The sequence below is a fragment of the Trachurus trachurus genome, assembly GCF_905171665.1.
Source record: "Trachurus trachurus genome assembly, chromosome: 20".
Lineage (NCBI taxonomy): Eukaryota > Metazoa > Chordata > Actinopteri > Carangiformes > Carangidae > Trachurus > Trachurus trachurus.
This window is the reverse complement of record NC_139911.1, coordinates 12,389,356-12,405,513: the sequence shown is the minus strand read 5'-3', so window position 1 is coordinate 12,405,513 and position 16,158 is coordinate 12,389,356. Positions and strand designations below refer to the sequence as shown.

Sequence of the window (16,158 nt, the reverse complement as noted above, 5' to 3'; positions counted from 1 at the left end):
CAGCAGCAGATGCACAACCGGTTGCGGAGGAGCCACGCAGCGCGCAGTGTGGACGCACAGCTGACAGGTGTGTGTGTGAAACCAGATCCTCCAGCAGTGAAGAAACTGATGGCAACGTACCGGTACCTCCTCCAGCTCCACTGCTAATGTTTCATTCATTACCTTCTATCGCTTACTTTTATCAAAGTCACATGAGCTGATATCCAGACACAATTATTTGCAAGAGGCTTTAGTGCATAAGCAAACAACTACTTTCAAGTGACAACATCCTCATTTCGTATGTTTGTACAAGAGTTTTATTTACACTGTGAACAGGGAAGATGAGTGTGTCAGTTAATTTAACCTCTGGCTGTTTGGAGCTCAGAGGTGACAGACAGTCAGCAAAAAGAAAAAGAAAAAAAAAGGGTCCAGCCTTTGTGAAATAACCTAAAACCGTGTTTGTCAATGTAAAAGCAGAATATACATCGTTGTCATTATTTAAAAAAAAAAAAAAAAAAAAAATCAGCTGGAATTAATAAGACAAAGGGGCGGGGTTTTATGAGCTTTAGTGAGCAGCATTTTTAACATACCAACAAAATGGACAGTCAGTATTTTAACACTTTTTGTCATGCCCCATGTGTAGTGAAGGCACTGGACTTCATCAAACAACAAAAAAACAAACACAGATAAGGACACGTGAGGCACAAAAACACAAGTTGATAGTACATTCACAGACAGGAAAATACAGAAAAAAATATAAAGTGTTCTTTGAGTCTTCAGGACGGTTTGGGCATGCTCAGATCATGCACAGAGGGAGGGGGGGAAAAGGACAAATGAGGGAGCAAAAGCCTCATTTCCTGAAAAAGGCGGTGCGGGTGATGCTGTACAGCAGGTGGTAAGGCTTTCTTTTTGGGGGCTCGGCCAGTGAAAAGACCTGCTGCTGAGGCACGCGGGTTGGAATGGTGATGTGACGCTGGTGAAGTGGGTGCAGGTTTTGGTGGTGATGTGGGACAGAGCCAGAGTAACCAATGGCTAAAAAAAAAAGGTGAACAGGCGAAACGAAAAGTCAAAATGACGAATAGCGAGTAAATTAAATAGAAAATAAATCAAATAAAGAATGGCTTAATAGCATTTAGAGAAATATTTTCCTTACTTTTGATCTTTCCCTGTTTGCCTCGTCTGGCGTTGACAATAGCCTGTTTTCTCTGCTCTTCACTGATCTCCATTCCTGCCAAGAAACACACACAAACACCTTCGGGTCAGAATATTTCCAAGCACCCCCTCTTTCAACAATCTTCGTACCCTCTTCACCTTTTACTTGACATCTACCCACAGTGGCTGTTTTGTACCACGAGTGAAAGGAATCCGGCTCCACTCACCCATCTCTTGGTCTTCCTTGACTCTGTGTCTCTCCTTGGCAAAAGCCTCCAGCCACCTCTGCTTGTCCTGGGCCTTTCTGCAGCACAGCACACACACAAACTCCAGAGTGGAGGCGTGGCGCAAGCGCAGGGCATTCCTCAGGGTCAGGCCCAGGTCTGGGTCCCGCCCGTCGGGCACGTCCAACACCTCGGTCTGGTCCATATCCAGCCGTCCGCGGTAGTGGAGCAGGTCTCTGCGCAGGACGTCTTTCTTGCAGAAGACAAGCTGGTGGTCGAACAGGAAGAAGCTGCGCTGCTGCATTTTGCCTTGTCGGACGATTCGAGTCAGCTCGCCAGAGTGGATCAGCTCTGAGCTGCGCTCCAGCACATCAGGTCCCTGCAGCAACAATTCATACAACATAAAGCAGCTTCTTCACATGCTGGAAAAATACAGACTGCCTGTAATTCATGACCAGAATAAAATAAAAACTGATTTTATATTCTGTAGTCATCATCACCTCCCAGTGCAGAATGGCGACCTGCCAGTGAGCGATGGTGTCAATACTCTCCAGCCGCCTTTTCCTCTCATTTATCAGACTGGCCACATTCTTCATTGCCTCATATGCTTTACTCACACCGCCGTAGTCACTGCAATAAATCAGCAAACAGAGCAGTGAGCACAGGGCACAGCAAAGACATAAAATTGATAGAGGAGGCATTTCAATTTAGACTAACACACTGCCTTCATCTTAAAAAGGACACACTGTGAGTTCTTTATTGAAGATAAAATGGCTCAAAATGTAATGCAATGTGTTGAATGTATCGCTGATACTGCAGAAATCAATAATATTAACCCTCTAGAGTAGATGGTCTGTGACCTGTATGCTGTATATTATTATACATGTTAGTGTGGGGTTATTTTTTTTATAATATGGTGCATTCATGCAAAGACAGTTTAAACACAGTATAAAGATGTTCACACAAACAAGGAGCGATGCAGTAAAGCGATGGATTTCATTTTCTGACCTATGGTCCTTCGGCGTGTACTTGAGCAGCTCTCCCAGCTGCAGGGGGTATTTACAGATCTTCTGGACGGGCGTGAGCAAGAAACCAGCGATGGAGATGTCGATCATCTGCTGGAGGAGACGGCAGGCCTCAAAGAAATGTTTATATCGGCCCATCTTCATGAGGCGCTGCAGCTCCGCACAGGCTGCTGGATGCGTGTTACAGTAGTCTGAGTAGATGGAGAAGCCTTCGCCCTTGGGGAAAACAGAGAACTGTTAAATGAGAATTCACTGAAGCAGGTAAATACTTGACTGACTTGTGGAGGAGTCTGTATGTGGCTGTTACCTGCAGGAGGAAACAGGAGCCTATTTCACTGAGGTGCGGTTGGTCTTTGTTGTACTTCTTCTCCAGGTCTTTCAGAAACTGCCTCTGGAATCTGTAGATGTCCTCTATGTTGCTGAAGATGGTCTTCAACTGCAGCTCGGTGAACATTTGTGGGTGTTTGCGACACTGGCGGATGTAACCCTGGAAATATACATGAGTACGTTAAAATGACAGAAGGTCTGAGAGGAAATAGCAGAGGTTTTAATCTTACCATAAGATGTATTTAAACGTATTCACAGAAACAACAGTGAGAGTGAAATGCTGCGGCTCGTACCTCACAGATGTCTTTGAGGTGTTTGATGTAGATGCGTTCGGTGTTCATGATTTCCTGAACCACATTGGTTCTCATCTGCTCCTTGTGCTGAGCGCTGTGCGTGTCCCTGGGAGTCGGATCCTCCTGGTCGGCTACGCTCTCCACACTCTCTGCACTGGAGTCTTCCTGGTTCACACGCACCTGAAACACATCCACAACAAGCACAACGGAAACCCTGAGTAACAGTCGAATCAAAAAAACAGAAAGAAGGATCTGCTAAAGTCAATTTCAACCAGATAAGTTAGTTTCCCGAGACAGATTTTAGCCTGATTATTTCTTCTCCAGCCTCCAAATTTAAAATATTTGTTTACTGGTTGCTCATGGTGAAGTCAAAATGAGCAGAGATACAAAACAAGGAGAACAATAACTACTCTACATCACTATGGTAACAGTATGTGTAAGTTGAACCAGTTGTTGTTCAGAAACATTGATATCGCTGCAAGCAATTACACAGCAGACGCCCATCTGCCAATCAAATAACCTCATTGCTGGTTGCCGCAGCCTCCCTAATTAAGACCCAGCTGTCAATCAGCTCTGGTCGCCGCAGAAACCAGCTGAACATCTGAGGTTTGAACCCCTTTGCACACACATCGTTAAGAAGTAGGCCTTGTTTGGCGCTAAGCCAGTTTGCGAGTCTTTTTCTCTGTGCTGCTGCAGAGCAAACATGCATCAGACACACGGGTCAGATCCACTTACCCTCACAAAGCTGGAGGGGAACCAGGCCTCCCTGTCCGCCCCTCTGCCCCACCACCAATCCTTGTGCGAGGCATCCAGGACGCGGATAACATCTCCAGCCTTGAAGGCCAGCTCCTGCTCCTCCATGGTCACATGGTCCCAGAGAGCCTCAGCGTACACCGTGTGGCCCGAGCTTATCCACTGAGTAGCACACACACACAGATAAGATAAAGACACAATTACATGCAGGCTAAGCCCGTGTCTAACGTGTAAGATTATGTCTAGACATGGTGGACACTGCCGAGGTTGTCTGTTGCACCGAAAGTCTTGAAAACACACAAAGATGCATCTTCACATGGCAGTTCACGAGGCACGCACACAAAAAACGGGCCAAACGTTGCATCATGACCTAAATTCGCAGATTCCGAGAAGATGTTTGCGAGCGAGGGTTGCAACGTGACACAAGTGAGTTCCCCTTCCTCAGCCTCACCTCGTTGAGCACGGAGATCTCCACCCCTGGCTGGAGGTAGGGCGTGCCATCAGTGAGCTCATCAAAGCTGCCCTCCTCCTCCTCGCTCACGCTGTCATCAAGTGTCGCCGAGCACTCAGACATGCCATCTGTGCAACATACACACAAAAATACAAAAAATCAACCATGTGGAGCTAGAAAAACCTGAAACAAGAGTCAAATAATCCACAGAACAAGCCACAGATGCACACACACCCACACTTGGCTCTAAACCAATATTTTCCTCCAACACATGTATTGACATTCTCAGACTCCAGTTTTCCCACAGACTGAAAGTTTTTGTTCAGACGGCAGCGACTCTGGTTCTCACCGCTGAGCACTCTGTGGAGCCTGCGACGCCCAACGCGGTCCAGTCCGATGGGGGTGCTCTGGGAGAGGGTCGTGGGGCGAAACCTGGCCGACACCGCCTTGTAGGGGGGCACCTGGTGGGAGGGGATGGGCGGCCGAGACAAGGGCTGCAGGGAGGACGAAAAGGAAACATGTTGGGATTTAGAAGAAGCTCTCTCTTTCTCTGACTTTTAAAACCTGCCTGATGACACAGACAACAACCTGGAACATCTTGAACCTGATCTTGATCAAATATTTTATTACCCGATGTTTGAATCCAAGTAGTTTTTTAAGTATTTTAAGCTTTTGTTACAGATAAGAGAGGAATATGATGGTCAATGTCCTCCGAGCTGGAGAAGCACCTCTTTTTGTGTCATTCAATGGTGCAAATTCATTTTTGGCTCTTATTTTTGTGGGTTTTTGAAGTTTTTCAAGGCATTTAGAATCTAACATGTATTTATTTTATTTTTTTACAATTGTGTTTTCACATTAGAAAGCAGGTAAATATTGTTTTTGAACAGAAAAAAAAACTCCTGCTCACTATACAAACACTGTGGTTTAGTGTAAACATTTTCTGTTTACATTTTGTGTTTAACCTACATAGAGGTGGTTCAGTGTATCATCAAGAGATACTTTGCATCTCTCTGCACTTTCCACGTCCACGTGTTACATAAAGTGATAAGCACATGATTTTCACACAATCTGAGATATCAAATCTAGACTCAGCTGATTTCCAGATATTTTTTTGGGGTAAAAAAACTATTGAAGCACATTTGTTTTCCTTCCGGACATTGTGAAATATATACAGTATTGTTAACACACTGGAAAACTCCAATAATTTTATTATTTCAATTCCTTCATTGTATCTAGTGGAAGGTTTTTTCTTCGTAAAATCCTCAAGCCAATGGCATCAACTACACAATTCACAATTTCAATCTAACATTCTTCTAGTGGGTCTAATCTCTGACTGTAGCAGCTTACAGAAGGAAGGCGGTCGTCTTTCTCCTCAGCATCAGGACGGAAAGCATCCACCACTCCTATCACCGAGATGGGCCGGTACCTCCTGCCCTGCACGTCCCCGTTCACGCTGCACTTCTCGGGGCTCTCTCCACTCCCAGAGGTGTCATTATCACTGCCGCTTTGAAGCAGCGATGTGTTTTCTGTCCTTCCTTCAGCGTGCAGTTCTGCAGCTTCCTCGGGAATGGAGTGCTTCCTGGAAATGAGCTGCCCGTAGTCTGAAATGGGCCGAGGTCTGGGACGCTCGGTCCTTCGCCTGGGCTTGACGGAGGTCGTTTCTGTGGGAGTCGTGGCGCCGCTTGTGGACGATGTCGGTGACTCCGGGAGGCATGTTGGGGAGATGGGAGGGGTGCTGGTGCTGGTTGTTGGAGACACTTCATCTGTTTGGAGAAGCGCTTCTCGCCCGTATTCTGATGCCACCTAAGGATCAAAGGAAAAAGTTCAAAACGCCGCTGTTCAATGACCTGCAATGCACAGAGATGCTGGAAGAACATCTGTTAATGAGAAACAGAGCACAAAAAAAGTATTGCAAGTCATAAAAGCCCCAAGTTGAATAACTGCCACCACTGGATTTTCAAATCAGAACCACAAGATTGAGTGTGAAACTATTTCAGTTCAACTCCAGCAGGATTCCTGTGAGAAACTGGATCAGCAGCTCATTGGCTCCACTTGAACGTAATCAACCCCTGCTGCTTATCAAATTCAAACAAAGACCTGCCACAAAAACTGCACAAATATTCTACAATTAAATGTTATCATACTGCATGTGTGCCAGTAAGTATTGTGTGCTTAACGGTCAAATATTGGCGAATAGTTACTCATTTAGAAACTCTCAGTCTGTTTAGTCGGCCGGTGATATCAAACCTCACCTCTGGGTTTTCTCGATCTGGGTCTGGTCCACGGCATATACACTGGAAAGGCACACAGTGGACTAGTACCATTGTGAAACACACACAAACAATGACCGGCCTGAGTCCTCAAGTCCAAGTCCCTCGACTTTTCGTGGGCCAATAAAAGCCGACTGATTTCTAAAGTAAACAAATCTGACTCGTCTTGTCCATCTTCAAAGCGAAAATCCTTCTCTTTGACCCAAAAACATCTCACTGTAACAGTGCGTTTGTAATCCTGCCTGCCCGGTGCTGCTGCTCGCTGTCCCAGGCCCAGTGTCCATGGTGCTGGACTTTGATCCATTGGGCTGCAGCTTGAGGGAAAGGAGCGGAGGGGGAGGGGGGATGTACTTACTCACATCCGCCCCCCCCTCCCGCAGCAACAGGACTATGGAGCTCTTTTGCGCAAGGCCCACTAATCATAAACAAAGCCTAATGATTAACTCTGTCTGCTCCTTCGATGTGCCTAGTAGCACAGAACAGCTGGCTTCAGCATGTGACCCCCGCTGCAGCAGAAGTCAGTATATCAAACACATCTGACAGGAAAGGGAGGGTGATGCAACGTTGTGCCTATGTCATTATTTATTTGACACCACAGCGGACTTTGGAGCCTCAGCTCAGGATTTTAGCATAAGAGCACAGTGCTGACATGTACCACGTTGGCATGAGACCTTATCTGAGTGGGCTACAATCGTGCCAGATTCAAAGATCGCTTCATAAAATCATTTCTTTCAAGGGTCAATGCCATTCAGCTTAAGACTGGCAGCCATTAATGATTGCACTATTCTGCATGATAAGCAAGAGAGTCAGTCTTTCCTCTGTCTCTCAGAGCTTCCTTCCTCACTGAAACTTAAAAAGAGCACTTCTTATCCTAATGATTTCCAATCCTGGGCTTTGATTTGATAAAAAAAAAGGTGCCACTGGTTTGTGATAGTGTGAAACATTTTGCAGCCCTGTTGTATTTTAGCGGCAGCTCATCTTTCCCTCATCAAACTCATCAAATACACAATCCAACAACTCCAAAATGCTCTCGTGGACAAGTTGTGACCTGCACATTCACCACGCTATGAGATAATAACGGAACGTTACGAGACAGAGTTGTTTTCAAGGTGAATTGATGCAAAACCGCTGATGCGTGTTCCTGTCAGGGGCAGTTTTTCAGTAAGCAGTCTCTGCATTTGCCTCGAAAACAACTCCGTCTCGTAACATTTTGGAGTTGTTGGATTGTGTATTTGATGAGTTTGATGAGGGAAACCAAGAAATCCCATGAGCCTCCGTAGCGTAGCTCTGAGCAGCTCGCTGCTCTGCTCCGCCGCTCTAAAAATAGCTTGCGCCGACAATCAAAGGTAATAAGCCTACTCCTAAAACTATAGGGATTATGGCAATGGGCCAATTTGCCAAAATGTTGAACTATCCCTTTAATCAGACAGGCCAGTTGCATGAAGATGAAAACTTTGCTTGATGTCATCAGTATTATCTCCTGAACAAACGACCAGAGCAACGCTGCCTGCTAATTTAAAAAAATGTGCCAAGAAAACGTATTATTTTATCCTCATGTCATCTTAATGCACAGAATTTGCAAACTCACTCTCTTACCTTGTCTGGTACCGACTTGACCTCAGTCTGTTCTTGGTGTGAAGGCTCTTTTTGGCTGAGTGGTGACGAGTCACAAGCTGCCATCTGTTCATAACCACCTGTTGTGGCTGCAGCCGGCGACTCATGTTGAGCAGAGAAACCAGGCGAAGTCTCTGTTGTCTCGGATGGATCCACAAACACGGGGCTGATGAGAACCTGGTGCTGCTGCGGCCCGACGTCCTGTTCAGGCTGCTGGTGAACCAGCGGCATGTGTTCGACGGACATGACCCGGGCTCTGACGGGCTCAGGCCGGCGCTGTCGTTCGCTGGTTTGTAGGCAAGGCACGCGGCGGGAGTAGTCGTCGTGGAGACGGGTCAGGGGGGACAGAGGGGACGGAGACGTGGGGCTGGGGGAGGGACTTCTCCTGCGTCGGACGGTTAGGTCGGTCATGCTCCCCACCAGCTTCAGCATGGGGCCCTTGGTCTTCACCGGGCTCTTCCTGTGACTCGCTGAGTGGCTTCTCAGGTCCACGGAGGAGGCGCTGGCTGTCCTCTGGATGCCCGGCGTCCTGGTCGATGTGGTCGTCCCCTGAGGGTCGTCCGGAGAATCTGGAGACGGGACTTTGCGTCTGAACGGCGCCTTAAATAAATGAATATTTTCTACACTTTTGCTCCTTCTGCTCAGCACCTTCACAGTCGTGTTGTTCCTGCCCTCCGTTTGGACCGTGACCTTGGACGTCTGATCAGATTTCTGACCGTCAGCAGCTTCGGATGTGCTGCTCCCTGCAACTCTCCCGTTCCCCGAGTCCAGTAGGGAAATGCGTCCCGCTCCGTACGCTCTCCTCATACTCCGTGAGAATCGCGAGTTGCGCGTGAGACCGTCTCCTTCATCGTTTTCCTCCTCCTCTAAGTCCTCAACATCCGAGCCACACTGGCAAAAAGCAAACTTCTGTCCATTAGAGAGACTGTATCCTTCTGCTGTCCTCAGATGGTTTGTTTCATCGCCTAAACCCGGCGCAGTGTTGCCCACAACCGTGCCGTTAGCCATGTCCTGATTTGATGAAAGTGCATGCTCGCCATCGTGGTTTGAGGCTCCTCTACTCTGAATACCTTGAAGCACAGATGAGCGGAGCTTCTTGAAGGAGTCCACAACACCCAGCCCTGAGAGTCCAGGCCAGTTCTGGGGGCCACCGTTGTTGACTGAGGCAGGGCCGTCAGTGGTTGGACCATTAGCAGGGACGGGACCCTTCTTCGCGTTGGAGAAGAGCCTCATAATTCTTGAGGAGTAAGGCTTTCCTTCGAGTTGACCTATGACAGGGTTGGACCATGCGGAGGAGTTGATGCCGTTCAGTTTGTTCTCGTCAGTGAGAGGGCCTGCGGTCATTGGCTGTACTTGGGCGCCACACCCAGACAGCAGATACGGGACTGGGCCCCGATCACACTGACTCTGAAATGGGTATATATCACTGAGGGGTCGGCTTCGGATCAACGGGTCAGCCTTGGAGCCGTGGAAGCACAGGAGAGAGTCCTCGCTTGTGGACAAGCCTCTGTCCTTCTGTTCTTCCTGCAAAACCAAACACAGATTCATTTAGTGACGTCTTTATGTTGCACTATAGAATAATCCATTTCCTTTTTACAAGTTTGCAAATATGAAACTTACATGTGCAAATCAGAATAATAGATAAAGCATAAAAAGTATAAGTAATATCCGTAAAAGGATGGATGCATGAGAATTAACTGTTGTGTGTTTACAGTACAACGTCCTGGGAGTTAGTTAGTATGTAAGAGAGGAGGCATGGGAGGAAAGAAAAGGGAGAGACAGATAAACAGAAAATGAGTGCATTTGTCCTTGGTGCCATATTTCAACATCCAAGGAGAGCTGAGGCACAAGTTGGGGAGGTATTGTGCTTAGTTCAGCTTTGTGTGTGTGTGTGTCAGAGAGAGTCAGGGCAGTGGCTAATGCAGCTGAGCCTTTGAAGTGGGGCCTTGTGAGCGTGACTAAGCAATGAAATTTGCTAATCCATTGTGATTAATGCAATAAATTGCCCAGTTTTCTCCAGATTACGTTGATGAGGTGATGTGGAGGGGGAGGAGGAGGACGGTTGTGTGGTCATCAAATCAGCGCCACACACAGGAACCCAGGACCCTGACACAGAAACAACCCACTCTTTACACCTGTTCTTCTGAGACTGGTACAAAATGTCTTCTGTGAATAAGGCATATTGTCCATTTCAGACAGTCAGACTGTCTCCACGTCTCTTTTATGACTGGATTCAACAGTTTTGGCTGCAGTTCAAGAAAGAACATAATGATACACTGAGGTCCCTTTATGGCAGGCAACTGACTTACAGAGATGATATAACGAGAACAAGATAAAAACATTTAATTACTAAATGACTTAACTATGGAGACAACAGTTTACTGACGATAACGGACGTAAAATTGAGTAACTATGAAATGCATAATCCCATGTTGATATCTTTCCAATATTTAAAGATCAAGTGTGTCCTTCAAAAGCATGTGTCCAAAGAAGCAATTTCCTTCACAGTGTCTCTGAATCAAGACAAGTGAGAATACTAGTAGTTTTGTCATATAAACTAGGAGTATGGTTATTATAGGATTATATAATATAGTAATATTCTTATCTTTCAGGTTTATAAAATAGAATGAAAATGGAATGGAAATGCTTATAAGACACAATGTAGTCTATTCATGTGTATGTATCGCTCGCCACTCCTAATGTTAAACATTAAGTGATATCAAAGTCACATCATCACTAACATTTCTGATAGGAAAAGGAAAACAAAAATTCTGAACTGAAGACACTTTTGCATGTGAGAGCATTGCCTCCGATTGTTCCTGTTTGCACAAACAAGCATGGAGGCGCAGGGATCCTGGAATTGCTCCCATACTTCCCGTCCTCATGCGTGTTCAAGCAGCAGATGGGCTCCCTCAGTCAAAACTCTGTGAAATATGCAGTCACTTCAACCAGCCGGCTCCATCACCCGAGCACTTATGTAAACACAGAGCCACCGCTGCCAAGCACCGCTGCTGACAGACAGTAAACACCCCTGAGTGAACAATGTGCTGCTTTCAAAACGACGCTGAATTGTCTTCTTGTGCCTTCTCCTCCTCAGGCACGGAGAAGGAATCATGTTGAGTAGCAACTGGAAAAATAGACAGAATCAATAATCCCATCTATTTCCCACTTCCTGAGCAGAAAGATAAGAGATAGGGGAAGAATTTATCCTGCTTAGGAGCTTGTTTTTTCCTTGACATGCTCCTGTCATGCTATCATACTATCAGCTGTACCATCCTTCAAAACACCTTCATGCTTTTGCCCCACTCTTGGCGCCAACTGTCACAGGCCAGTTGGTGTGTGCTAATACTTGGCAGCGCTGTGCGTCGGTACCAGGCTTACACAGGTGATCACCACTTCACAAGGAGACAACACAGACTCTCTTGTCTTCGACAGCTTGAGTTTTAACACTGCCCTACAGAACTAGTGGGGGTTTTGTGAACCTTATTCTGTTTTTAACGTAGAGTTAAAACATCAATCTCAGTGGCAATTTTACACAGTTATCACATACTTCAACGACAAATTCATGACAATGAAAACACTGTCAACCACAGTTTCTTTTACTATGACAAACAGCTTTGCCCCTATAGCTATGTTTTTAGGCAATGTATATTTCTTATACTGCGCAAAACACACACTACTCATTTCTAAAAACAACTTTAATTTGTCAGCTACTTAAAAAGTAAAGATCAGACTTTTAAAATCTCAAACTCTGGCACCTATCTTCTTTCCTTTGAGAAATAATGCAAATAAGATAAGTACAAGATCTACACCCATGTCTACAGCTATACATATTGTAATATCCAGACAAATATTACTTACGTATGCATTAATGCCGATCACTTTTAGTGAGTTAAACTGTCCTGTATCTTCTTGCTCTGCCTCACTGTGCGCCAGGATCACCGCTGCTCTCTCTCCAGCCTCCGTCTGCTGAGCGGTGGATGGGAGCGGCACTCTGGGGCCCTGGTGCAGAGTTAATTAAGAGCTCAGGCAGGAGTCCCCCCCCACACACACATGGCAGCCAGCTGGAGCCAGACTCAAGATTAGACTCCCAGAGACAAGGATGAACACGCACCAGGATACATAAACATGTATACAAGAGCTAAAAGCATGCACTCTGAAAACACAGGCAAATAGTTGGTGGAGCATCCTTCCACACAGTGCACGACCTACGTCCACGTGCGCGAGTGTGCGTGTGCGCTCACACTCATACGAGCACAGAGTTTGATAGGGAGGAAGCATTTAAAACCATTGACTCCCTTCCTGTTTGGCTAGAAAACACAGGTGGTTATATAAGAAGTCGTACAAAGTGATAAGTGACCCCCAGCCCATAGTTCACCTTCTACAGAGGCATGTCCTGCCTCAGGCTGGGATAAAAGCCATTAGGTCAAAATGAACTGAGCATTAAATTGAAAGAGCAGCAGACAGGGAGTATCACGGGAAAGTACGATTTTCTGTCATTTTCCATTCTCCGGCTTAACTCTGAGACAAACTCAATCACCCTGCAGCGACACCGCCATTCCTTTGTAAGCTGTCACTTTACTCGTCGCCTATTTGTCTCGATGAATAAAAGCTGTGGGGACGATGTAGCAACATCACACGGTATTTCAAAGTAGAGATCGGCTGATAAGCGTATCTATGATCAGTGTGAAACTCAAGCCGAACATACTGTATGTTTCACAATAGAGAAATATTATTATTATATGATATACTTATTCTGAATCTGGCGAATAAGTAAATGTGATTACGTGACAAGATTAAGCAGCACTCCTCAATATTCAGACTTAAATATCTGAATCCACATTAAAATCTTTTCAGCCTTGATGCTTTCCAGCCTCACAGCCTTCCTCCATGCAAAGATTAAAAGTGTCAGCGAGTAGGGGTCTGTGGAAAATCTTTTGTGTGCAGGAACAGTGTGGGAGTACGAGTGTGTATGTTTGTGTGTGTGTAATAGCCTATTCCTCTTCCTTACCAGTAATAATCTGATTAGTGGAGCTTTACCAGTCTGTGTTCAGGACTGGTTTCATCTACACATGATAGCCTAATCAGGGAGACAACTAGACCATTCAGCACCAACTGAGAGTGACACCAAAAGCTTGTAAACAGCCCACCAGGATCTGACTCCCAGGGAAACTGTGGCCTTGGTGTACTGTATGGTTTTAGGAGGAAAATTAAAAGTTAAAAATGCACCAGCAGCGCTCTTAAAGAATGACCCATATCATCTAGGGTCAAATTACAAACAATACAGTCTTTTATTCTGTATGGCGCTGGTTTGAGCAGTATGTCCTGTCCTGCAGCATATCCTGTCTGGATCAGGTGAGTGCATAGGCTGAGGGTTAGTCCTGTGGTTAAAGTCTCATATTTGGCCATGACCTAGTTCCTCATTTTTTTCAGTCTGGTTAAAAGAATAAGGGGGGATGCCACGCCCCTCCTTATAAAGCGTGGGAAGTGCAGGCACCAGCCGAGCCGGGGAGTGTCACCACTCTCCAACACACTGCCTCTCACTCACCTGATCTGCTCTGAGCTGTCATAGAGAAAGATAACCAGAAATCTAACCCTGCACAGTGCACAAGGCTTAGCAAGGACAAAACACTGGAGCCTGGCTCTCAACAGTCAACAGTGAAACCTGACTGCGGTACAACAATAACCAAAAGACTGCTCCATCAACATTCAAAGGCAGTGAAAACAGAGGGCCTCTCAAGAGCTCAAATCAAACAGTATGATGTAGGAATCTGACAACCGGCAGCACTTTCCCATTGGTTTCTGAGGTTGGAAAGACTTTATACTCCAGATACAAAAGCACTTTTTGACAATAATAATAATGAAAACACTGTTTCCCTGTTTACTTTGAGGTGAATCACAACACTGAACATTTCTTTGCCTTGAAGTCCACAAATAATTAAACAACTATAGCAGATTAAGTTCATGAACTGAACTCCATAAATAAAGCACTGGGTGTTATATTTTGTCTCATGCGACAGCGTTGAAACTGTGTGTGAAAGATAAAGCAGCCTTGTGTAAAGTGATATTGGAATATAAAGCTTAGTCCTGTTGTAAAATTGGGGTTTGAGGCATTATAAAGCAGAGGACTCTGACCTGAGGGCTGTTTAACATTAAATGATCCGGACAGCAGATTTACCTCTGGCACTAAACTATGTGTCTGAGGTAGAAATAATGACAACAGGTTTAATTTAATTGCTTTAATTGGGAGTAGATGGCGTTAGTGGCTGCAGAGGAATTGTAGCTATGTTATGTTAGTACCTGCTATGAACTAAATAGTTTCTGAAAACAATGAGCTCTGAAAGAAAGGAGGATTACACTGAGTAGTTTTCTAAGCTTGTAAAGAACTCAGGGGCAAACTGCTTATTTATTTCTGCATTAATTAACTTTCCTTGGCCATAAAGCTCTTTGTAGTCCCCCCCCCCTCCCCTCCCCTCCCCAGCCCCTCCTTCACCAACTCCCTGCACAGCCTGGCATCTCCCACATCACTATAACAACCAGAGCTGTAATGCACTACAATAACCCCCTCTGGTCCAATTTTCAAGCAAGGACACAAGCGGGAACACAACACACCAACAAAAACAGCACTAATGTGACCTATGAATAATATAGAGGATGAAAATGAATTGTTTTATCATTTAATATGAGATAGGCTATCATTTCAACCACCTGCCACAACCACAGAGGTAAGAAAACAACACACAACTCTTGCTCACCCTGCTCATAGTCGCTGATGTTGTCCTTCCCTCCTCGCCTTTACATCAACAAAGCAGCTGTTTCTGTTGTTTTAGCCATAGTGAAATGAGCTCCGACTTCTTGCTGCCTCACATCCGTCGTCTTCACATAAAAAAAACATGTCGAGATAAACAAAAAATAAATAAAAACTATGGGGGGGAAAAGAAGAGGTGCGGTGCTTCTGCTGACTAGTTACCCCGCAACATATTGAGACAAATGGCTGGCTGACTTCTTAAACACACTAGGCTAACTACTTGAGCTAGCTCACGGGCTCACTTGATAAAAACTTCTTCTAAATTTCGAAACCCCTCCGGTGTTTTAAATATCGCTTTCGCCGACCGGGCAAAAAAAACAGTGTGTGGTCAAGTCAGTGCGCAGAACAAAATCCTGAATTCCGTTTTTATCCGAGGTTTTCTCAGGAAAAAAAAAGCTTATAATTTCGCTGCTGACTCCAGTTAGAAGACGGTCTTTCTTGGAGGATTGAAGCTGCCAAGCATCATTAATGCACTTGTTGCAGTGTTTGCAGGGGGGCGGGGCTTCGAGAGGTTACAACGGAGGTTACTGGTTGACCGCAGCGTGACCATTCACCTGACAGCCAATCACGAGTCAGAAGATTAGACCGTGACGACAGGGCCACGCCCCCTGTGGAACGCGCTTCATTGAAGAAGAAAGAATTAAGAAAAAAAAAAAAAAAGATAAGACAATGCTGCTCCCCACTTCACTTCCTGCGACTCACCGCAGACAAAAAAAGACTGGGCTTTCCAGTTGGTGTCGGTCGTCTTCCTCGTGTCATTGTGTTGTGCCAAGTAATATCTCAGGTATTTTTGGTTGTGCATGCCTATCCCCAAATACCAAAGAGAAAGCGTGAGGCAGAAATAGTTTCTCTTTATTTGTAAGACAACAACAAAATAGGTAAGGAGAAAATCAGAGCAAAGGTCATTTTTGAATATACAGATATTTGATTTACATCAGCAAAGATGCTGCGTGGAAACTACTTTGATAAACTATGTGATATAAACACACAAACCAGAGGTGAGAAAAAAAGATAATATCTTTTATCCAGGTTAAACTAACAACACTGGACTGGAGTTTACTCAACTACAAGTAAATGTCTTGTGTTCAAAAGTGAAAGTGTGAAAGTATCAGGAAAAAAAACAAGACAGAGAAATTTCCCATGTGAATTTGCTTTAATGTAGCACTTAACTGTTTTAAGATGACACTTTTAGATCAGATTAGATTCAACTTTACTGTCATTAGTACAAGTATTAAGTCAATGAAATGTAGGCAGCATGCAAA

At 45.2% G+C, this 16,158-nt stretch overlaps 1 protein-coding gene across 1 annotated transcript; it reads right to left on the bottom strand.

Moving 5' to 3' along the window:
- Positions 1-284: 284 nt before the first annotated feature.
- spata13 (spermatogenesis associated 13) lies at positions 285-15,324 on the bottom strand. Its single transcript, XM_083995405.1, has 13 exons — positions 14,844-15,324; positions 8,071-9,612; positions 5,552-6,007; positions 4,554-4,698; positions 4,205-4,332; positions 3,736-3,915; positions 3,001-3,180; positions 2,688-2,867; positions 2,364-2,596; positions 1,856-1,985; positions 1,359-1,734; positions 1,133-1,207; positions 285-1,011 (listed from the first exon to the last, which is right to left on the bottom strand). Exons 1-13 carry the CDS (start codon positions 14,850-14,852, stop codon positions 830-832), a joined length of 3,816 nt encoding a protein of 1,271 aa, XP_083851531.1. The 5' UTR covers positions 14,853-15,324; the 3' UTR covers positions 285-829.
- Between the last annotated feature and the right edge of the window lie 834 nt (positions 15,325-16,158).

Coding starts and splice junctions, on each gene's coding strand:
- spata13 (XM_083995405.1), bottom strand. Junction 2,597..2,687: donor GCTCCTGTTTCCTCCTGCAG/GTAACAGCCACA, acceptor GTTTTCCCCAAG/GGCGAAGGCTTCTCCATCTA. Junction 1,012..1,132: donor CAAACAGGGAAAGATCAAAA/GTAAGGAAAATA, acceptor TTTTTTTTTTAG/CCATTGGTTACTCTGGCTCT.